Source organism: Poromitra crassiceps (assembly GCF_964638095.1).
Source record: "Poromitra crassiceps genome assembly, chromosome: 16".
NCBI classification, from domain to species: Eukaryota; Metazoa; Chordata; class Actinopteri; order Beryciformes; family Melamphaidae; genus Poromitra; species Poromitra crassiceps.
In genome coordinates this window covers 32261133-32285566 of record NC_139645.1, presented here as the reverse complement: position 1 = coordinate 32285566, position 24434 = coordinate 32261133, and the positions used below count along the sequence as shown (strand labels likewise).

General features: G+C 45.6%; 1 protein-coding gene and 1 pseudogene across 2 annotated transcripts in view; one reads left to right on the top strand and one right to left on the bottom strand.

Moving 5' to 3' along the window:
* LOC310791594 (intermembrane lipid transfer protein VPS13C-like) overlaps positions 1 to 24434 on the bottom strand; it is a gene marked incomplete at its 5' end in the record, with an annotated part of 130999 nt that overhangs the window by 93982 nt on the left and 12583 nt on the right. Inside the window, 21 exons of the mRNA XM_083653261.1 lie at positions 623 to 790; positions 2055 to 2158; positions 2617 to 2733; positions 3520 to 3679; positions 3971 to 4030; positions 4449 to 4522; positions 7029 to 7182; positions 7563 to 7663; positions 8705 to 8780; positions 9138 to 9270; positions 11617 to 11734; positions 12599 to 12725; positions 15032 to 15168; positions 16463 to 16577; positions 18082 to 18274; positions 20293 to 20435; positions 20706 to 20806; positions 21223 to 21379; positions 22141 to 22203; positions 22514 to 22688; positions 23691 to 23797. Of these exons, the coding sequence (XP_083509387.1) occupies positions 623 to 790; positions 2055 to 2158; positions 2617 to 2733; positions 3520 to 3679; positions 3971 to 4030; positions 4449 to 4522; positions 7029 to 7182; positions 7563 to 7663; positions 8705 to 8780; positions 9138 to 9270; positions 11617 to 11734; positions 12599 to 12725; positions 15032 to 15168; positions 16463 to 16577; positions 18082 to 18274; positions 20293 to 20435; positions 20706 to 20806; positions 21223 to 21379; positions 22141 to 22203; positions 22514 to 22688; positions 23691 to 23797 (2583 nt within the window). The remainder of the gene's footprint in view (positions 1 to 622; positions 791 to 2054; positions 2159 to 2616; positions 2734 to 3519; positions 3680 to 3970; positions 4031 to 4448; positions 4523 to 7028; positions 7183 to 7562; positions 7664 to 8704; positions 8781 to 9137; positions 9271 to 11616; positions 11735 to 12598; positions 12726 to 15031; positions 15169 to 16462; positions 16578 to 18081; positions 18275 to 20292; positions 20436 to 20705; positions 20807 to 21222; positions 21380 to 22140; positions 22204 to 22513; positions 22689 to 23690; positions 23798 to 24434) is intronic.
* Positions 13329 to 14009, top strand: LOC310791133 (casein kinase II subunit beta pseudogene; annotated as a pseudogene). The gene has a single exon. The product of its transcript is annotated as a casein kinase II subunit beta pseudogene (transcript).

Sequence of the window (24434 nt, the reverse complement as noted above, 5' to 3'; positions counted from 1 at the left end):
TTGAGGGTCCATTCATGATATGCGCCGCGGTGATTAATAGTGATCATATTTCTCCACGCATCGTTGAGCTGTTAAGACATAAAGTGGTAAGTAGGCTTAATTTAATTATGTAGCCTACAGAGCCACGAATGTTTTGCTTGTTCTATTCTCAGTTGACTGCAATCTATTTTTCATATGGCGATCTTATGAATGGTGAGTGACTCCAGAGAGCCGATTATATGGGTCTCTCATGGATTTTGATCTTATCCTCTGAAGCTAACCTGGTCGCGACCAGGTTAGCTTTGCAGCGTCAGTTGCCATGGTGATTGAAAGTTAACTTGCTTTGTAGTACGGCTAAACCAGGTTTAAACTCAAACTTACTCGGATAAGGCATTAAACTAGCTTCGTAGTACAGGCCTCAGGTTTAACATTAAGCTTAGTGTACTGAAGACATCACAACAAGCTTCCGTTCAGATACATCTAACAACATGAGAACAGCAATCCTGTGAAGCTAAATGAGAGACAGACAAGCAGAAGTATATTCCCTCCATACAAGCTCAATAATTATATTGTGAAATCATCAGAGACTAAGGAGCTGTATCAGGATACAAAACAGCAAACTAGTCTCTGAGCGGTCGCTCACCAGCAGTGACATGAGGAAGGCGTGGCGGTAGAGGATCCTGATGCAGCCCAGACGCAGCGTCACCGCTCCGTCCAACGCCGACATGTCGCTGTAGCCCCGCCCCTCCGTCGCCCCGGGAAACAGACGCAACTTAAAGCTGAACACCTCCTCGCCCATGATGGATACCGCCTGGAGGAGAGAAGAGGAACTACTCTCAACTACAAGTGGTATCAAAAGCACTGATAATAACTATACAGATGATGATGATAATGATAATGATAATAATAATAATAATAATAACAATAATAATAATAATAATAATAATAATAATAATAATAAATACCGGTATATGTTATTATTATTTTATAAAACGGCTCTCTCAAATCAAGCAATCTGATTGGTTCACAGCCATTGTATAATTCCAGTAACCGAGTTCAATAGACTACTTGCACAACTCCACTGCTTCCTGAAATGAGTAGGGCATCTTGGTTTCCTGTCCTACACTATTGGATGAACTGATTAATGTCAGGTGTGCCTGATCACTGTTGTTGTGACTGCAGCAGTCGGGCACACCTGACATTAATCAGTTCATCCAATAGTGTAGGACAGGAAACCAAGATGCCCTACTCATTTCAGGAAGTAGTGGAGTTGTGCAAGTAGTCTATAACCCATGGCCATGGGTTATTGGTTGCCATGGCAACTCTCTTACTAAAAGGCAGCGCTGCGCTCGAGCCAAACAGCTTTCTCCTGATCTGCTGTATGGAGGGTCACTAGTCCTTACAATGAGTCATTATGGACGCATGATGGCGCAACTCTCTTACTAAAAGTACCTCAAAAACAAAATGGCGGAGACAGCTTTCAGATCCTTGTGAATCGATCTTCACTTAAAACTTTACTAATACTTCGCAGAAAATGATGTTTTGTACAAGAATAGACGCGGGCTAATGTCTTAACCCCTCTCTCGCGTGCCCTCACTCTTAACCCCGCATTTCTAAATAAGACGTAACGTTACTTGGTGTCGGCATACGGCTCTGGTGTCGGGCTTTGCAAAAAGCTCTCAGCTTCTCAGCAAGCGCCAGGATTGGCCAATGTCGACTTCAGTCTCCAGAACGATCCAATCAAATCACCCGCACGTCTATCTTCTTGCTAGATGTCCCGCCTTACAGTAGTGTTTCAACTGACTATCAGAATACTATGCCAGTCGGACTTATAGTATTATTATTATTATATTATTATACTTGGAAACCGTTTTATAAAAGCAATATAGCACTCGAGCTGCGTGGTGTTGTGGAATATATCCCGCTGATAAGCTGTTATCCCACGAGGCCGCAGGCAAGTGTGTTCTCCACAACACACTTGCTCTCATGCTATATTGCTTAAATTAACATCTAACATGGGAACAAAACAATATAATTTCAGATCAAATGAATATGAAGACGAGATGGATTTGTACCTTTTTGTGAATGGTGTTGGGGTCGACATCCGTGACCACGATGTCTCTGAGGCGAGCAAACACCTCCGTCTCTTTAGAGCGGACCAGGACCGAGGCGTCGATACCTGCAGACAGGTTTTATTCATTCACAATTCACTGTGTGAGTGTTGTAAAGGGACCATTCACCCAAAAATCAAAAACACATATGGAGATATCGGCCGTAGAGATGTCAGCCTTCTCTCCAATACAATGGAACTGGATGAGATTCAGCTTGTCGTGCTCAAAGCAAAAAAAGTTGAAAAACTCAACAGCAATGTCTCTTTCCAGAAGTCACGACCCGGTTAGTCAAGATCTTGTTGTGAGCAGTTTCATGTAGGAACTATTTTGTTTCGACCAAACTACAGTAGCCTACACCCGCTAGCTGCTTGTGTATTGGAGAGAAGGCAGAGATCTTTATGGCAGACATTTCTCAAACTTGGCAACTCACACCAAAATGATCTAGATGGATAAATCACACTACAGGTAAGAGGAAAAACATGTATTTTAGATTTTGCTTTGGGAAATAAAAAAACAAAGTTGGTACCTTGGACTCTGATGTCGGCGATGCTGCGGCGGTCGTCACAGACTTCCACATGGAAACATCCCAACATGGCGAACAGCTTGAAGCTGAACACGCTGCCGTCTGCCGAGCCTTTAGACACTGCAGGAGAGACCAGGACACCTTATAATGATCAGAATCAGAATTTATTGGATCAACCCTTCCGCGGGCAACGTTGCAGACAGAGTAGGAAGGCTGATCCGTGAGCGGCTGCTTCTGGGACGCGGGTCGGGGTCGTAATCGGCCTCGACTGGGTCTACTGGGCGAGGGTGTATGATGTTGACAGACCCGAAACACCCCACGACCCCAGTTAACATCAATGATGACGCGTCCCAGCGCATGCAGTAGTATGTATACTTGAACCGAAACCCCTGGCTCCCCCTGCCCAGTGACACTTGGGAATAGACTAGGTGACAACCAAGTATAGTTTGGTGACAAGCTGGAGAGGGGTAGGTGATACAGGTTACTGCACATTGGGTGTTCAAGCTTGCAAGGTGTTCAAAGTGATCAGAGTAAAGTCCTGAGTATCCACTACTCACTTCCTCCAGGAAATTGACATTTTGCGACCACAATAATTAATGCAAATTCAACCAACCTTGCAAATGTTTCAAAATACCTGTGATTCTTTCAGCAAAAATGACAACAGGTTCCTCAACTTGTAATTTTTTCCAGTTCCCGCAATTTTACCACAAAAATTGAAATTTTTGAGAAAAGTTGCCATTAGATAGAAAAAAAATCAATTTCCCCGCAATTCCCCCCGTCCCTGTCCCCTCCAAAAAATCACGCGAAACTCCATTTTTGATCGCAACAATCAGAAAAAAGTCCTGGAGGGACTGATTACTGTTATGGGCTATTAAAGTTAGCAGTGTGGAGCTGGTGTGTTCTGACCTGTCCGGCCCGCTCCGGCCCGCTCTGGCTGCTTGGCCCCTTCCCCAGCCTCTCTGTCCCGTGCCGCCGCGAGCTGAGGAGGCACCACGCTGCTCAGGAAGCTGAAGGTGGACAGCAAGGCTCTGGTGTGGAGGAGGACATCCAGGGAGGAGAACTCCACCTGGGAAGACACACAGCAACCAGGTCTAACCAGGTCCATCAGGTCTAACAAGATCCAACAAGGTCTACAGTAACAATATCCAACTAGGTGTAACAAGATCCACCCAGGTCTGAATCAAATCTATACGGATATTTAACTAAAACCAGCTCATAGTTAAAGTAAAACATGCAGCATTTTTCATGCTCAGTGGCACTTATCTGTCAGACTGGTCTCCCTCCTCAAGCTGAAGCTAACACGTTATGAAGCTTCTTTAACTCAGTTCATCTGCTGCTATGGAAACACATCACCCACCTTCAGTTTTTGCTCTGTGTTGTCGAACAGAGTCTGGAAGCTCGGACCGGCCGAGTCCGCCTGTAGGAGAGGGAGGGACACAGTCAGACAGACAGACAGACAGACAGACAGACAGACAGACAGACAGGCAGACAGACAGACAGTTTTTCAACTCGTGTGTTTTTCATTCCTGGCTGTACCACATCATCCGACTGTCTGATCTTTGCTGACAGGTGATGATTTCACCTTCTACCAGTGTTGTAGTCCAGTCAAATCGGACTGTCATTTTCTGGGCTCGTGACTCGACTTGTCTCAGAGGAGTTTACAGTGATAAATATATTGTGATATATATATATATGATATAATACATATATAGTGATGCTATATAGATAAACACACTAACTTCATCCTGTGAGACATGCTTGTTGGCTATATAATAAACACACTTCATTGCATGCTGGGTAACAGTTGAGCCTGAAAAAGCAGTTGAAGTCCTCACCCTGATGAAGGTCACCTTGAGCAGGTCTGAGCCCTGCTGGTCTGAAGAGCGCACCAGGTGCAGAGGCCGGCTGTCTGCAGACACAGAGGCAATTCAAAGTGCTTTACAGAGTCATAAAGTAATTGACTTTGTGTGTACTTTCCTCCCATGGCTAATGCGTCGCGAGCTGCTAACGTCATCAACGAGACGCACTTTTTATTTTAATTTTTTTTATCAACACTGCACCACGTGATGACTGGCTGATGTCGACTCGACTTTAGTTCAAGTTCAAGTTCAAGTTTATTTCGCCATTTGCATTAAAATTAGCATGAAAATGCATTGGAATTTCTTGTTCACAAGCCACACACAAATATAAGAGCAGCACACATAGGACAGTACAAAAAAAAAGAACAGGGTAAAACATGGGTACAGTCAGCATGTCGGCTCAGTGCAACGGTTGTAAAAGGAATAAAAGTAAGTGAAATAAATAAAATCTGATCAAATCAATAAAGTGCAATGTGCTAAGTGCTATTCCGAGTAGCAAGTCCGCACATTAAGACCCGGATAAAAGATATAAAAGATAGAGTAAAATAGAGTACCGTAAATTCCGGACTATAAGCCGCACCGGTGTATAAGCCGCACCTGCAAAGTTGACTATTTTTTTCTTATATAAGCCGCACCGGACTATAAGCCGCGGGTGTTTTAACTCATTAAGTGCCATAGACGACCTAACTCGTCTTACATAATCCAGCGCTTAAGTGCCAAGGACGGACTAACTCGTCTTACATAAAGATTTTTTTTTTTTGACAGTGGGACATCAATCAACCCCTTTTACATCTTCGAGATAACTATTTGGAGCAAGAGCATGTGTGTAATCTATTTTACCGACCACTAAGTGGCGACAGAGACCGAGAGAAGTCACAGCCACGGGACCCAAAAGCCACAAAAGCAGCCGCCTCCGGACACACACACACAGAACGGACAGAGATCCCTTCCCCCCAGAGCCGCGCAGCAACGCGCGAACACACACACACACACACACACACACACACACACACACACACACACACACACACACACACACACACACACACACACCGCGGAAGCAAGCCATTCAAGGAAATGGCGACGCGATTTTACAGTAATCCATTTCAGACTCGTCTTGCCCGACAGGCAGACAGGCAGGCAGGCACGCAGACAGACAGGCAGGCAGCACAACGCGCTTCTGACACGCCCGCTGTTAGGAGGAAGGAGGAGAAGACACACGGAGGGAGGAGTTTGAATGAGAGGGGTGTTTCCTGTTGTTATGGAGGAAATTACTGTTCAAAACTATTGTTTAGAATGTCTGACGGTCTTACTGATGCCAAAAATGAATGGTTAAAGTGACTGTTTCACAAAAAGCCATTTATCTCTGAATAAATTTCCAGACGCTGAAACCATGCTGTACTCAACGGCTAATATCTACATAACTACTAACTCTGCAAACTAACTCTTTTAGACAGAGAAAGCACACATTCTATTAGTTATTTTTAGATGATTGATGTTCATGAATTCTTAACAGAAAAGAATCCTCGGCTGTTCTAAAATGAGCCAGAATCGTCAAAAACACCCCTGGCACAACTTACCTACAGGAATGAAAACATGGCTGGCATTCAATGTGTTAATGGTATTTTTTTTTTTTTTTTTTTTTTTTTTTTATGTTTAATTACCATATGTAAGGGTTCATGCACAGAGGGGATTGTCGGGAAAGAGATGGCTGTTTGAGGAAGCTCCCATTTATTAACATTTCAACAAAACAACATAACACAACACCACCTGTGTTGTTTTTTACAGTGCACACAGTGTCATACAGTGTGGTGAAAAGAGGGCAAGAGAGGAAATTAAAACTTATTATAGTTATAGGATTTATAGTTAGAAAGAGTGCTAAAAAAGAGAGATTTTTTTTTTTTTTTTTTTTTGAAAAAATCCATAGATAAGCCGCACCGTTATATAAGCCGCAGGGGCCAAAAAAGGCCAAAAAACGGGAAAAAAGGTGCGGCTTATAGTCCGGAATTTACGGTAATAAAAACAACAAACTACTTCAAACAATAAGGTATAAGATAAAGTGCACTGGTGCTACTCATTTATTTAGGAAACGTACCGCCTCTGGGAAGAAGCTGTTTACCAGCCTACTTGTAGGAACCTTGTGCTTTGTTGTTCTGTCAGGGCAGCGCTCTCAGCGGTAGCGTCTACCTGAAGGTAGCTGGGTGATGAGACCGTTGCCAGGGTGGCTGGGGTCCCTGATTATTTTCAGGGCCCTGTCACGGCACCTTTTAATATAGATGCCTTTTACTGAAGGCAGATCAGCACCAATGATCCTCTGAGCTGTTCTCACTACTCTGTCAATAAGAGTACGGTCAACTATGGAACAGCTTCCATACCAAGCCGTTATGTTCCCTGTGAGGAGGCTCTCAACGGTGGATCTGTAAAAATTGATCAGTGTCTTGATGGACTTTATTGATAGAAACGTCGACTTGAAAAAATCAGGAGGCGTGCAACCCCTAGTGTGTGTGTGTAGGTGTGTCTGCGTGTGTGTGTGTGTGTGTGTGTGTGTGTGTGTACCTGGTGTGTCACAGTAGTCCAGGCCCACATGGTGCAGGTAGGCTGTGAGGTTCATGTCGTAGGTTCTCAGCTGGCCCTCGGCTCCCAGCTGAGACACGCTGAGGGCCAGCAGGCTCTGCTCCTCACAGGCCTGCCGGGTGAGCTCCAGCCGAACCTACGCACGCACACGCACACACACACACACACACGCACACACACACACACACACACACAGATTAGATCTTTCCTGATTGAATACACTGCAAAAAGTGAAATCTTGTCAAGTGAAGATATCTTGTATTTGGTACAAAAAGTGAAATATTGAGTAGAGATGATCTTGCATAGCTGAATTTCACAATTCCATTGGCAGATAATTTTGCTTATTTGAATTTTTAGTCAGTTTAAACGTCTTTTAAGACTTTTCACTTGATAAGATTTCAACTTTTGTAGTGATGAGGTGGTAGACTTGAGCTCACACACACCCACACCCACACCGACACACACACACACACACACACACACACACACACACACACACACAGTGAACCGACGCACCGACTTGACTTCGAACTTGAAGTGCAGGTCGATGAGCTCCTCCAGCGCTGATCTCTGCTGCTCATCGTCCATGGACCTCTCACTGGTGTCTTCATCTGAATCTGACACATTAGTCAAGAACATGACACAAACTGACACAAACACTGATGAAAAACCCACTCAACTGAAAAAAGACAAAAAGTTTGACAAAGACAAACTAACAAAAAAAGACACTAAACTGAAAAAATAATTACCTAAGAACTGACCCCCAAAAAGGATAAATAAAACGTACTATGTGATTCAATACAATTATATGTGTGTATATCACAGGCATGCATACAGACAGTCTAGCGCAGTGGTTCCCAACCTTTTCCAACTCAGGGCCCACTTTTATGTCTCAAAAATGTTCGCGGCCCACCTCCGACCCCATAAATACAAAGGCCATATAATGCGTTCTCAGAGCACTTTTTTATTGAAAATTGAACATAAAGGACTGAACTGAATACAGGAGAAACATGTTGGAAGCTCCACAGTCACTAACACAGCACCTGTAACATGTTGCAACACCTTCAGTATTACAGTTTTCAAGGAGCTGTCCACACACACACACACATACACACACACACGCACACACACACGCACACACACACACACACACACACACACACACACACACACACCAATCATTCAAGGAGCTGTCCATCAGCACCACACAGATGTCAGAAATGACAAGCAAGGGGCTGTCTGTAACAGGCTAATTAACAAATGATTAATAAATAACGGTATCCTTCAACAATGGAAAAATGCATTCTCATAACAATTTGACATCCAATATCAGATCCAAACAAAATCCAAATATCAGAAGAAAGCCCATTAAATCGATAGGGTTACAAATAAACACAAACCCAATATAAAGATGATGTAAAGATGAAACTTCAATTCAAGCAAAAGCAATAACATCAAAGAAACAAAAATCATACTTTTTCAAGTATGATTTTTCAAAATCTTTCAAAAAAAAAATTGAATTTTTTTTTTTTTTTTTTTTCAAAAATCATACTTTTTTGGAAATGATTTGGCGGCCCACTTGCAATACCTTCGCGGCCCACCAGGGGGCCGCAGACCACAGGTTGGGAATCACTGGTCTAGCGCCAATCAGCACCCACCTGTGTCCATGGCGCCCAGGAGGGCGGGGGGGAGGCTGAGCATGCGGGACTGGACCTCCGGCGCCAGAGGCAGGACCTGCAGGAGAAGCACAGGTTCAAACATCAGAGACATTCTCTCAGTGAATGTTCATTTTTGTTCTTCTCAAAACAAGATTAAATTGACTAAAATCAAGACAAAAAAATTAAATAAGCTAAATTATTTTTCAAGTGGGTTAAGACAATTCTGCCTATGTATTCAACTTATTGTACTAAATACTATACATCCCCCCCCCCCACTTGCTAAGATTTAAGTTTTTGCAGTGTGAAGCCTGTCTGTCTGCAACACTGTGGCAGTGGGGATAGAGGGGGTGGAGCCTGTGTGTACAGAACATGTACAGAACCAGGCATACCTTGGCGGTTGGGGAGGAGCCTGTATGGACTGAACCATGCGTACCTTGGCAGTGGGTGTGGAGGGGGCGGAGCCTATGCGAGGCAGGGGGATGCTGTCCACCAGCTCGAGCACACCCTGGATCTTCTGGTCGGAGATCTTCACATGTAGCAGAGGAAGCTCTCCTGACACCTTGAACCTGGAGCGGGAAGTCACATGACCACCAACAGCCAATCAACAGGCCGCTGTGTCTGACAGAAACCATTGCGCTGGTTCCCTTGTGAGGAAGTCATGGCATTTCTGTATGAGGATTTGGGTTAATTGTTTGAAATAAGGTTTATGAAAACTGAGACCTTTGTGTTCAGCAAGATAATCTTCACAAATGAGGACCACTTTTATTATTAAAAAAAATCCTCAAAATGGTAATAATCATTTAAAAAAAGTTAACGCTTCAAAGTATCATAAACTTTTGTTAATCCCACAATGTAAACAGTCACACTGCAGTGAGGCAGCATGTCAGACACATGAGAAGAAGGCGAGATGGAAGAACGTTTATTGTTCAGAAGATAATGTGGCTTCGGAAAACGGACCGAATATTGATGACTAATGGGGGCGAAAGAATCTGTCATAATCTGAGATCACGTTCACTCCTCCCATTGACTCCAATAGAGAGCCCCAAGGATGACGTATTTTTGTAGTCGGAACGCGAAAGTCCCGAACTTCCTGGTTCTTCACTGTTTCTGTCTATGGGATTTTTGAATGGGTTTTTGCCGCAATGCTTCAAATAAGGTCTCTGGGCAACGCAAGCTTAATCAAACGTGAACCAGTGTTCAGCTGGATAATCTTCACACATGAGGACCACTTTCATGAGTTTTGAAGCGTAAATGCGAGCCCTAGAAGTAAAAAGCTTGTGCTAAGCTAATCCAGAACTACACACAGTGTCGCATAGGCTTCCACGTCACATCACCACTCAACCTGGAGTGTTGTTGATGTGTGCGCTGCTGTGCACTGATTACCCCGGGCTGAACCAGGTGAGGGAAAGAGAATTTCCGTGTTCGTCCTTTGAAGTGATGACGTTATTGACGTATAATATCCCCGTCGACTCAACAGTGTAGTCTCATTAGCCGTTTGCTAGCTAGCCGTCCTTTTAACACATTCACTGCCAGCAGTTTTTTTTTTACTGTAGGTAGCTTCTGCCAAGGTTTGTTTTTGAGGATTCTGGCTCATCTTTCAAGAGCCGAGGATTATTTTCTGCTAGGATTTGTGAATACAAAATATCTCAAAAGAACTAATAGAATGTGTGCTTTCTCTGTCTAAAAGAGTTAGTTTGTAGAGTTAGTAGTTATGGAGGCATTAGCAGTTGAATACAGCATGGTTTCAGCGTCTGAAAATTTAAGCTGAGATAAATGGCTTTTTGTGAAATTCGATAGAACAGTCACTTTAACCATTTATTTTTGGCATCAGTAAGACGTCAGACATCTAAACAATAGTTTTGAACAGTAATTTCCTCTATAACAGCAGGAAACCCCCCTCTCCTTTAAACTCCTCCCTCCGTGGGCGTTCTCCTCCTCCCTCCTTTGCTCTGCAGTGGGTGTGTCACAAGCGAGTTGCTGCTGCCTGTCTGCTGCCTGGCTGCCCCTCGTCGGGCGAGTCTGGATGGGCTCGCTCGTTTCTTGGGGTTTCGGTTGAGAGCTTTGATGAAGCTTTTGCGATTCTGGGCTTATTTATGCTGCGTGTTTCAAAGTGTGCACCCAGTCTATTTTTGGAACCCCCCACCGTTGTGCGCCACCGAAAGCGTTTTCGCCAAACCATTCTACAGTATGAGAATGGTTTCCTCGCGCTTTCCCCTGCAGTTTTGGCTCGGCTTTTTCTACTCTGGAGAGCACTGTCGCCACTTAGTGGGTCGGTGGAATGGGTTGTACACGTTCGGTGGCTCTCATATTTTTATAGGAGATGTAAAAGTGTTAGATCCACGTCCCAGCGTCAAAAAAAAAAAAAAAAAAAATTTGGGACGAGATATCTCGTCCACGGCAGTCAACCGTTGGTTTCTGCTTGACGAGATATCTCGTCCACGGCAGTGAACGTGTTAATGGCACGTAAAAGCTTAAAAACTCATGAAAGTGGTCCTCATGTGTGAAGATGATATTACTAAACACTGGTTCACGTTTGAATAAGCTTGCGTTGCCCAGAGAGATTATTTGAAGCATCGCGCCAAAAACCCATTCAAAACTCCCATAGGCGAAAACAGTGAAGAACCGGAAGTGTTAGCATCGATGTTTTACGGACTCATTCCTGCGGCTCTCTATAGATTAAGGTCTCCTAAAGGGCGTGGCCGTGGAAAACCATGGGTAAAACCCACGTGACACAAGCATAGGAAGTGACTTGAAGATGGGTGTGTCTTGCTTTGATATCCCACTGCCTTTGCTTTCATCCTTCAGCGTAGGTCCCGCCCACCAGATTCAGCTCAAGAGAAAGAAAAAGGGTTGGATTCGGGTCAGAATGGGTCCGAGCGGGTCAGAGCGGGTCAGAGCGGGTCAGACAGTACCTGGCCATGCGGGCGTCTTTCTCCACCATGCACTTGGCCAGCTGGAGGCTGAAGTCCATTGGCTGAAGGATGTGCTGCACAGAGGAACCCTGCAGCCGAGCAGTCTTCCAGGCCTCTCCTGCACACACACACGGAAAATTCAGGATTCAAAATAAAAGCTCTGTGTATATCTCTTTATCTTTATGGTTTTTATTTATATATCTTTCAAAATAAAAGCTCTGTGTATACTGTATCTCTTAATCTTTATAGTTTTTATTTATAACTCTTCAGGAGTCATACAGACATTACAAGATGAAATCCAAGAACTTTCAAGGACTTTTTCAAGCGCTGTTTTTTTCTTTTTCAAGGACTTTACGCAAAGCAAATGATTCATTTTCAAATATAACTTTGCCCCAAAGGGGCCATCAAATTTGAATTACGGATTGTGCCTTTAACAAGTCAATTCTACTATTGATCCTGTGAGCGGGACGGGAAAAATATGTCTTGAATGTCAATTTAAATATTGTTTGAATGCTGCTAAATGTAGCAAAACAAGCAAGACTGGTCTGTTCTCACATCCAGCTCAAAACTGTGTGAAACAAGGTTCACATTTACAGATTGGATTTAGAAGACTATGGCCAATATCAGTAAGATTAAAACAGATCCAGTGGTCGATGCAGCAGCCTTTATTTTGATACTGCAGACGTTGCATTTAGTGATTGTTGTTGTTTGGGCCTTGTGTCAAAGGTTATGACAAATTAGACAGCAGCTGTAGTATAACATGATTTAACCCCCTTCAAAATCCACTGTCTGAACCCCGTCTCTTTCAAAATAAAAGCTCTGTCTATCTATTTATCTTTGTAGTTTTTATTTATAGCTCTTTCAAAATAAAAGCTGACGCCAAACTAACAGTGGTACAATGGCAGTACATTCCTTACACAGTACACACCCGTGCGTGTGTGTGTTGTGTTGTGTTGTGTGTGTGTGTGTGTGTTGTGTGTACCTGACGTGCTGTACAGCAGCTGCACACTGCTTAGCTGCAGGCTGTACCTCTCGTACGCTCGCTCCATGATCTCCTCCAGTGAGGAGGGAGAGGAGACCTGCTGGCTGCTCTGCTGCACACTGCTCAACTACGCACACACACACGCACACACGCACACACACACACACACACACACGTACACACGCACACACACACACACACACACACACACAAACACACAGAGACGCACGCACGCACGCACGGGACATAAACACTATGAATCCAACTGGAACAGGTTACCTTTGCATAATAAAGATCAGATAGTCAACAGCTTAAAAAATCAAAAGCTGGCTTGTGTACAATATTGTCAAGCAGAGGAAAGGTCTGTAAATAACATGTCAGTCCTCGTGGTGGTGTGTTTTTGTATCGGCCGGATTGCTTTTGTTGAAGGCTGTCTAGTGTTGTGTTTCGTGTCTTTCAGGGTTTGGTTATTGTCTCTTTGATACATTTTTAAAGCTGTACTGTTTGTTTCTACTGCTTTTTAATGATGTCATAGACATTGTGACATCATCAGCGATGTCATAGACTATGCCATTAGTGATTCCACTCGAGCAATTGTGACGCCATCAGTGATCTATGACAGACACTGATGATGCCATAGATATTGTGACATCATCAGCGATGTCATAACTCCTCCCCTGCATCCTGATCTTGACACCATGTGACACAGCGGAATATTATGTCACATTCTATGGAGTCTCCGGAGAACAGCAGTTCTGAAGAAGAAGAGGTGTCGTGGATCTCCTGGTTCTGTGCGCTGAGGGGCAACGAGTTCTTCTGCGAGGTGGATGAAACCTACATCGAGGACAGGTTCAATCTGACCGGGCTCAATGAGCAGGTTCCCCTCTACCGCCAGGCCCTGCGTCATGTCCAGGAGCTGGAGCCAGACGAGGAGGTCGAGGAGACGCCCGGCCAGAGAGAGTTGACCCAGCAGGCGGCTGAGACGCTGTACGGCCTGGTCCACGCACGCTACATCCTCACCAACCCGGGCATCGCACAGATGCTGGAGAAGTACCAGCAGGGAGGCTTCGGACATTGCCCCCGGGTCTACTGCGAGGATCAGCCCATGCTGCCCGTCGGCCTGTCGGACGTCCCGGGACAGGCCATGGTGAAGCTGTACTGCCCCAAGTGCATGGACGTCTACACGCCCAAATCGTCCAGGCACCAGAACACCGACGGAGCCTATTTTGGCACTGGATTCCCACACATGCTGTTCATGGTTCACCCCGGGTACCGGCCCAAGAGGCCCAGCGAGCAGTTTGTCCCGAGGCTGTACGGCTTCAAGATCCACCCCAAGGCCTACCAGCTCCAGCTGCAGGCAGCAAACAGCGCCAAGGGCCCGGGCCCTGCCCCTGTCAGTGCCACACGCTAGCACAGCTTCGGTACCCTTTCCCTGATTTATGAGTCCAACTTTCCCCTTTACCCGACTACAACATTTTGCATAGAAAAAAGCAGGAAAAAACTATAGCATAGCATAGCATGAAGAATATAACATTACAAAACTGTGCATACCTCCGCCATGGCATGTTACTACCCCCATTGCCACGCCTCCTTTCGGCCAGTGGGCGTGGAAAGTTAATCAGTTTGTCCGAGGCCGATGACCTCATCTACATCCGGCGAATGCAGCTAAACAGTCTGTACGTTACACCCCCAGAACATGCACAAGGAAGTTGGGAAAAAAACCTTCAGACTGGAAGGAAGTTCGACAAAATCCGACCAATCACGACACGTGTGTCCACGAAAAAAAATTCTGATTGGACTAATGAGCGGAAGACCCGCCTTAAAAAAATTCTGATTGGACTAATGAGCGGAAGACCCGCCTTTCTGCTTCCCATTCCGGTTGGTGCATGCTTCTCCCCCACGTATTACAGACGGTATGGCAGAAGCATTTGAAAATTGCGGAAGCCAACTCGTCTGTTCTAAGAGACTACCGATGACCTAACTAGCGTTAACCACTAACTGTTTAGTTAGTCCGTGAGTTAGGGGCCTTTTTGTGACTGAACACGCCCATTGCAGCACCCCCTTTTGGCCAGTGGGTGTGGAAAGCGAATAGGTTCTCAAACACCACCTCAAGCAAGCTTTTAAAAAAAAATCTAAATTGAGGATTTTTTTTGTTTTCGTATTTTGCCGTTTCCACCAACCCTTTCTGAAGTGTTATGTCAAAATGCACATAAAAACAGGTGGATGGAAATGCACCTGCAGAGAGAAAGAGAGAAAGAGAGAAAGTCAGAAAGAGAGAGAGACAGAGAGAGAGAGAGAAAGACAGAGAGAGAGAGAGAGACAGAGAGCGACAGAGAGAGAAAGACAGGGGGAGAGAGAGAGAGACAGAGAGAGACAGAGGGAGAGAGAGAGAGACAGAGAGAGAGAGACACCTGTAAGGAGAGAGAGAGACACCTGTAAGGAGCCGAAGTCGATACAGAGCAGGTGCTGGTTGGCCTGGTAGAAGCCAGAGTGAGGCAGCAGCAGGTAGGATGGTTTCAGGTGGATCGTCAAGTCCAGCACCTTCCTGGTCTCTATGATGTGAGACAGACCTGTACGCACACACACACACACACACACACACACACACACACACACACACACACACACACACAGCTTTAATTGCCAGACTGGTGTGCAGGAGACGTACTAAATGGACGAAGAGAGAGGCATAAAAACGGACAAAAAAAGAGGACATACTGAAGAGACACTAAAAGGACAAACTAGAAATACCGCATCGTGGTTGTATTAACACACACACACACACACACACATGGTTGTATGCCTCCACCAACGAGTCCGCCGTCTACAATCTACATCCATGTCTGTCCAGACTCATGCAAGCACAAATGACCTTGAAGCCCACAGCACAAAGGTGTGGTGGGGATTCAGCCTCATGGCACTTTAGGTAACAAGTGGAAAATGGTCCAACCCCTACCGCCAAAAACCACCCACATCTCCTCAACCATTCCCCCTACACACCACTCGAACCTCGACTCTATGACCTAGCCCTCACCACGATCCTTCCCACCGCCCAGAGTCCCCTATCCACTCCCTCGACCCAACCCTTGAACCCTGACTCTCTACGACCTTCCAAATCCTAGCTATGGCCCATTTTCCCTAGCCCCGCCCCCTTACTGATCACGCTCCCTACCACCACGCACATACCCCCAGAGCCGGGTAGATAGAAGAGTCCCGACATCTCCATTCACTCTAATGGACCAGTTTTTTACTCTCAAGGGTTCCAGGAAGTAAAGGAAGTAAGGTTCTGGATTAAGCAGCACTGTCGAGTTGCAGCAAAATAGACAATATAGTTTGTGTTGTACTCAAAGGGTTTTTCCCCCGCTTGAAAATGGTACATTATCAGCTTTATTTTAGCATGCAAAAGTAGCGCGAGACCCATTCCTGGCTGTTCATTGGCTAATGAGTCTTGCATTTTGGTCCTCCGCTGACGCCACTCTCTCTCTAGAGGACACTACACCCCCCTAGACATTTCCCTAGCCCATGATTGGCTGTACGTGGCGGGATTAACGTGGGGAAAATGGCCGACAGCTTTAGATGAGCTAACAAGCTAACGCTAAGCTACTGATGTTATCAGACATGATAGACATGAAAAATATGAATCACAGTCAGGGTCAGGGTTAGGCCCCGTTGTGGACCCCGAGCTGTGCACATCCGGTGGGCGAGCCGAATCTGTAGCCCGAGTAAAATCCATACCTACACCAAGAATTGCACGCATCCATACTGTACTAAACGGAATGGAAAAATTAAAATGAAACAAAAAATCTTTTAAAAAATGACTAACACACACAGACACACACACACACAGCTGTGACATGAACTGACCGGTGGCAGTCTTCTCCTTGATCTCCTCCAGCTTGGACAGCGTTGCCGAGGTCAGCATCTCCAGGTCCACGCCCTTCTCCGTCTGAAAGAACTCCACCACGCTGTTCACTGTCAGCTAAGAGACACACATTTACACACGTTACACACAAGTTACACAAACATATTACACACGCGTTACACACAGGTTACACACACGTTACACACGCGTTACACACAGGTTACACAAACATATTACACCCACTTTACACGCGTTACAAACATTACAGTGTATGGGCCTGTGTCCACCTAGCGTCTTTTTCCGACTGTTAAACGCTGGGAGTGCGCTGGGGAGCGATGATCCCAGCGCACAATATACAAGGAAGCAGTCTGAAACTAACGTTAGCTCAGTGCGGTAGTAGCTTGATAGCTGACGGCTAGCAAGCTAACAACACAGGTAGGCTACGTTATTAAAAGCAGTAAGCACAACACTCACCAGAAATATTAAGTGTCTAGGCAATCTGCTCCCACAATTGAGCCTTTCTGTCTCTGTTGCGATAGTTTCTCCATATGATTAGTTGCCAGAAAAGGAGCACCCGACACCAGCGTCTTTCTGAAAAGTTAAATTATTTTCAGCTGGAAGCGCTGGGAGCCGGCGCACAAAAACCGCGGAGCGCTCTGAAAATAGACGCTGGGCGCTGCACACTTTCTCTAGACGTCCATGTGCGCCCGCATACGCTCTCCCCCCATTGGAAACAACTGAAAAAAGACGCTGGACCTGAGGAAAAGACGCTAGGTGGACACAGGCCCTTATGCAAAGTTTCAACGGTTCCTGCGGTGACGGTTTTACATTGGGGTTTTGGAATCACCAAATCAACAAACTGTCTTTGCCAAGACAATATTTTTGTCAAACATTTATAACATTATCTGTTATAAAGCGTTTTGAATTAAGTGGTAATCAAACACATTATAACAGATTGTTTATAATGTTATAAGACATTATAACAGTCTATGCATGATTATAACTACTTATTATGGGGTTATGGTGGCATTATAATGTGTTATAAGTACAATATGACTACAATGTATTATTGATATATTGATATTGATATATTGCTTTATTGTCAGCACTGCTGAAATTTGTCTTGCGACCCAGCAGCCATTGTATGCAAAAACAAAGGACATGTATACACATTACACACATTAACATGACACAGTGAAAACACAAGATATTGACATACATAGAAACATACAATCGAGAGCACCGTCCACCGCTCAGCCTATCTCTGGCTTAGCTCCTGGTTGAGCCTCAGAGTCGATTGATGGACAAATGACTTTTTTAGTCTAACCTTCTTATGTGTTGGGACACTGTATCTCCTTCCTGAGGGCAATAACCTGTATTCACTGTGTAAAACATGACTAGTGTTTGAGGTGATGTTCTTTGCCAGCCTCAGCATGCTGTTGTCATACGCCTTATAGACATTGGCTTCATACAAAGTGGTAGCAAAGTTTGGTGTGTATTTTGTTCAGATTCTTCTCTAGCTTGTGAAGCAGCCTGACCAAACGGTAACAAGTTTGAAAGTGTGTGTGTGTGTGTGTGTGTGTGTGTGTGTGTATGTGTGTGTGTGTGTGTGTGTGTTTACAGCGTCGTAGATGATCTCCACAGGTTGGGAGTGGACGCGCAGCAGCTGGTCGGCGGCGCTGTCCTCTGGGTTCAGCTCAAACAGCACGTTGAGAAGAGAGGAGGTGGAGTCTCCCACCGAAGCGATGAGTGATGGCACCTCCCCCTGCTGCTGCAGACCAGTCACGTACCAGTGCTCCAGAGCCGCTTCCACCCTGAGAGACACACACACACACACACACACACACACACACAGCTTCAGGAGACATGCTAAACGGACCAAAAAACGACAAAAACAGACAAAAAGGACAAAAACGGTAGCCTGACTCCGCCAGACGGGGCGCGGCATTGTTCCACAAATTCTCGTTTGTGAAGCAGAATGTGAAGCAAACTCATCCATCTGGCAGCTTCAGTTTACAAAAACGGACCAAGAAATCACAAAAACAGTCCAAAAAAGAGATCCCCTTCCCCCCAAACAGTGCTGGTGCAGCGACCAAGGCCGTGTTTAGACGACAACCGTCTCTGCATAAAACGGCAAACTAGCGTTGCGTCCTCACCTTTTATTTCGCATTTGCACACAGCTGGTGTGATAACGATTTGCGTGCAGACTGTCAGGCTGACTGAAGCCGCAAAAGTGTCAAGTGAGCCAGAATAACATTGAAACTTCTGGTTAAAACCTTCACAATAATGGTAATTAAATAAACTAAGTCTTATTTGTGTGTGATCTGAAATACACAGAAGACATATAGAACACAGACAACTAAAAGTCAATTTTAACACGCAGTGAGTCGACACGACGACCCTGATTTTTATTTACCCAGTTATAAAATACGGCTTTTATTTTGAAGGTAAAAATGCCTAGCTTCCCCTATTCTGTCTGTTTCTAACGGGCTTGATTTAGCTTTGTGATTAAAGTTTGCATTTTCCACGCGTCTGACACAGAAGTCACAAATGGTAGCCTAATAAACTGCTCCAGATCATGCTCCAGATCGGATTACCGAATAAAAACAGAATAAAGCAACATAAAAAAGACCTGAGCACATTGAGACTTCACTTGAGGAAATGCATCGCAGACAGTGAGTTGTTGTCAATTATTCAATGCGGGAGACAGTGATTAATAGGCTATGTGCGACGTTAGTAGCGGGGACTTAAAGGAGAATTTCGGTTTTTTTGAACCTGGACCCATCTCCTGGCATTAATTATGATTTGGCCACTCACCAGGCGATCTCCGCGGCGTTTCTGGCCGTCCTAGCGTTGTTTTGACATCAATAGCGTCCAAGTCAGTTGTAAAATGGAGCTGACTTGGGGCCAAGTGTGAGCCTGTCTTTCCTGCATCTAAATAGCTATTTTTATTCCCGTTTTCGCCAAATATCGTCATAATCTGATCCCTCAAGAACCACCACAGTGATATTTCGCCAAAGGCTGTTTCCTGGAGTTGCACAGGGATCAAATTACCTCAAACGTGATCTCGGTCACCAAGTCTCGTGAAGTCCCGCGATACTTTCCTGCCGACTGGCCAAGTACAGGAGGACGCTTTGCGGTGGTGGTTTTAGCGCAACCTATGTGGGGTTTGGCATAACCTTCGTTATTTCGAATCCCACATAGGTTACGCCAAACCCCACATAGGTTGCGCTAAAACCACCACCGCAAAGCGTCCTCCTGTACTTGGCCAGTCGGCAGGAAAGTATCGCGGGACTTCACGAAAAAAAAACGAAATTCTCCTTTAACGCAGATTGTGTTTTTAGCAAATCGTTATCATGTTTGTTGAATGTCAATGCGACTCATTATGCGTGTGCCATAAGGCTGTATTGGGCTAGTTCAATGTTCCTATTGTCTACCATTGTGTAACATGGTGAAGGGGGGCTGTGTCATCACCTGAATTGTGTTTCTCCACTTTACACGGTCACAGTAAGGGGCAACGTTTTCAAGAATTCCACTCTGGGACCTGTTTTCACATTTTGGCGTTTTCACCCCCCAATAACGCCATCACCATGTAAAAGGAAGGCACGAACGCTAAAAAAGTTTGCCGTTTTATGCAGGGAGCGTCGCCGTGTAAACAGGGCCCAAGACTCATACCCCAGTGGGTTCCCACCCGCAGACACGGCCAACTGTGTCTGGAGGAACATCTGACCAAGCCAGAAGTTGACTCGGTATATCTTTTTTTACATTCGAGGAAAGCGGACAATCGCCCAGAAGAAGAGGCTGATGAGGAGGGTGAGGGGGCGGGGCTTACTTGATGGCCTGGGCTCCCGGTCTCTGGGAGATGGTGGTGCTCAGGTCGATCATCTGGACCTTCAGGATCTCTGGAACGTTTGGCTCCTCTCTGACCGTGATGGATGTCCGGATCAGCTTGAAGGTGACGATGACAGCTACATACTGGAGAACATAAGGCGATAAGGAATGTACTGCCATAGCCATGTGCCATTCTAGCTTTCTACAGAAAGCTTTTCTTTTTGAAAGAGGAGGATTCATCAATGTGTTCAAATTGGAAGAAAACCGTTTTAACAGTTACATTATTTGCTGTTTGGAAGATGTTTTAAAGGACGATGACATTTTATGTTATGTTTTTTTATGTGACAAATCTGAAAACTCCCAATAGCAGGTTAATTTCTCATTGTTTCATTATTATTCCAAGCTGCTCTCTACCTGCTTGGGTAAGGCTAGGTTGTGCGAGCTGCCGCTGTATCCGATGGCGGTGTAGAGCTTGGTCTTCTCATCTGAGGTCATCAGCTCGTCCAGACCTGCACCTGAAGACCAGAGGACATCTTCAGCTCCGACTGGATCTGCAGACACTTCATCTCACCTAACCCGTCTAACACGAACCCATCAAAGCCTAAACCTTATTGACTCGCTTTGTCATTTTTTGGTACTTTTTGTTTTGTCTTTTTTTGGTCAAAAGTTAAACATGACAAAATATGACAAAGTGACAAAGAAACACAGTAAACTGACAAAAATTTGTTAAAACTGAAAAGAAAAAACATCACGTAAACCTGACCAAATAAATCTGTATTAATCTAAATTCTAAATTCTATGATCTAAATTCTGCTTGAGGTTATGATGTTTATTCATCATTATTTTAGTTTCTGGACTAAATCCCTCCATGTTGAAGGCACTTGTTGTGGGCAATGATTGTGGATGAGGTTCGAGGATGGAGGAGACTCACTGTCTGGCTCCTTGCTCTCCTCCTGCTCCTGCTCCTGCTTCTCCTTCTCCTTCTTGGCTTTCCGGCCAAACAAGCTGCTGAAGAAGCCACCTGCTGCTCCTGGCTGCTTCTGCCCTCCTGCTGCCTTCTTCACCAGCTTCTGACCTGAACGCATCACCTGGTGCAGGGAGGGAGAGAGAGAGAGGGAGGGAGGGAGAGAGAGAGAGAGAGGGAAAAAGGGAGAGAGAGAGGGAGAGAGAGGAAGGGCGAGAGATAGAGAGGGAGAGAGAGAGAGAGGGAGGGAGAGAGAGAGAGAGCGAGGGAGGGAGAGAGAGAGGGAGCGAGAGAGGGAGCGAGGAGGGAGAGAGGGAGGAAGTGAGAGAGGGAGGGAGGGAGAGGAAGAGAGAGAGGGAGAGAGAGGGAGGAAGAGAAAGGGAAGGAGAGAGGGAGGGAGAGAGGAAGAGAGAGAGGGAGGGAGGGAGTGAGGGAGGGAGAGACAGAGGAAGGGAGGCGGAGAGAGAGAGAGGGAGGGAAGGAGAGAGAGGGAGGAAGAGAGAGAGGGAGGGAGGGTGAGAGGGAGGGAGGAAGAGAGAAGAAGGGAGGAAGGGAGAGAAAGGGAGAGGGGGAGGAGGGGGAAAGGAAGGAGAGAGGAAAGCACATAAGGAAAGGAACAGAAGGGTGGAGAGGAGGTGAAAGAGAGGAGGAGGGAAGTGAAGAGACACAAGAGGTTTGATCGAGGAAACATTTCTGAGGATTTCGTTCTTTTTAAAGCAATTTGCGACAATCTTGCTCTATCAGTAAACTGGACTTCAAAACTAGACTGGACCATCCACATTGTCTTCTCCACTCCGGGAATTGAACCGGCGAACTGCCAGCCGCCAGCCCGCATCTCTAACCTCCAACATCATCACTACTAAGATCTCAGATGATCGTCTTTACCTCCATCTGGGCCTGCTGCCGGGCCAGTGTGATGTTGAAGACGTCCAGGACCTTCTCCAGATCCTGATGGAGACAAACAGAGGACAAGCTGCTTCAATCACCCAGTAAAATTCATTCATTTTATTTATTTAGATTTTTTAATTTGAACAGGATTTCATGCGGCGCACTCCGAACGATAATGTAGTGAAGGTGTATGTGGCGCTGGTGTCGGAGCACCGGAGGGTAGATGTTTTACTCAGCAGCTCGGGGATGGCACCTAGATGAGGCACTGAAATCTGCGTTGCAGTTGGGTAACGGTACCATAGTGGTACCGGGTTTCGGTACCCAACCCTAGTTGGGGCTGTGTCTGCCCTGAGCCAGCAGCTTAGCCTACCTGTATCTGTGTGTCTGTGTCAGGGCTGGCTTTGCCCTGAGCCAGCAGCTTGGCCTTGTAGAGCACCTTGTAGGCCTTCAGGGTCTCCCTGTGCATCCTGATGTGGGACCAGGACCACATGCGCTTCACACGTCGGATGTGAACCTCCAGGATGCTGCTGAGACCGTACTTCCACCTGCAGGGAGGCCGCGAAACAAACACACCCAAACCTCAGAGGTCACACAGGAGAAACAAACACACCCAAACCTCAGAGGTCACACAGGAGAAACAAACACACCCAAAACTTAGAGCTCAAACAGGAGCTCCAACAGGTTCTGAACAGCATGACCCTCTCTGTCTCTAACAGGTTCTGAACATGATGACCCTCTCTGTCTCTAACATGTTCTGAACAGCATGACCCTCTCTGTCTCTAACATGTTCTGAACAGCATGACCCTCTCTGTCTCTAACAGGTTCTGAACAGCATGAATGACCCTCTCTCTGTCTCTAACAGGTTCTGAACAGCATGACCCTCTCTGTCTCTAACAGGTTCTGAACAGCATGAATGACCCTCTCTCTGTCTCTAACAGGTTCTGAACAGCATGACCCTCTCTGTCTCTAACAGGTTCTGAACAGCATGAGCCTCTCTGTCTCTAACAGGTTCTGAACATCATGACCCTCTCTGTCTCTAACAGGTTCTGAACATCATGGTCCTCTCTGTCTCTAACAGGTTCTGAACAGCATGACCCTCTCTGCCTCTAACAGGTTCTGAACAGCATGACCCTCTCTGTCTCTAACAGGTTCTGAACAGCATGACCCTCTCTGTCTCTAACAGGTTCTGAACAGCATGACCCTCTCTGTCTCTAACAGGTTCTGAACAGCATGACCCTCTCTGTCTCTAACAGGTTCTGAACATGATGACCCTCTCTGTCTCTAACAGGTTCTGAACAGCATGACCCTCTCTGTCTCTAACAGGTTCTGAACAGCATGACCCTCTCTGTCTCTAACAGGTTCTGAACATCATGGTCCTCTCTGTCTCTAACAGGTTCTGAACAGCATGACCCTCTCTGTCTCTAACAGGTTCTGAACATCATGGTCCTCTCTGTCTCTAACAGGTTCTGAACAGCATGACCCTCTCCGTCTCTAACAGGTTCTGAACATCATGATCATCTCTGCGGACACGAGCAGCTCTGACTGACCAGAGCTTGGCGTTCCCGTGGACCGGAGCGTCGGGTCTGAACTTCCTGTATGGCCCGTTCTTCACCATGCAGTCCACCGACTCCAGCAGGTCCAGCATGGTCAGGTACTGCAGAGAGACACAGAGGAGAGAGACAGTCTGGCTGTCAGTAGGGTTCCAGACTGTGACCATCTTTTTTTGAGAGTGTGCGGGTTAAAATATCCCGTGGTCACATTGGTGTGAGTGCAGCTGCAATTGCTGCTCAATGTGGTCTCTGTCTCTCGCTTGCTCTGTCACCCCCCCTCTCCTGTCTCTCTGTTGCTCGGTGTCTCTCTCTCTCTCTCTCTCTCCAAATGTGCAATGTTGTTTTTAACCTTCATAGCACTCTGAAAAGCATGTGCGTATCTGTCTGTGGTGTGAAACTGTGGAATAAATTACCTGACGAGATCAAAGAAAGTAAAAATCTTGTGCAATTCAAAAAAAAGTATAGAAACATTATTCTGGAGAAGTATAGACGTGATGGTACATAATCAGGACTTATGGGTCACTTGTATTTCCTGTAGTATGTTTGGTATTAGCTATGTATGTGTAATTATATGTGGTAGGTAGCCTATGTGTGTATAGGCATGTATGAATAATTAGGAGCATGTGCTATTTGTGTGTGTAAATCAATGCATGTATGTATCCATGTGTATGCATATGTACTGCATATGTTTACATATAACGTAAAGGAAAAAGGGTAAGGGCATTTAACAAGCTAGTTAGC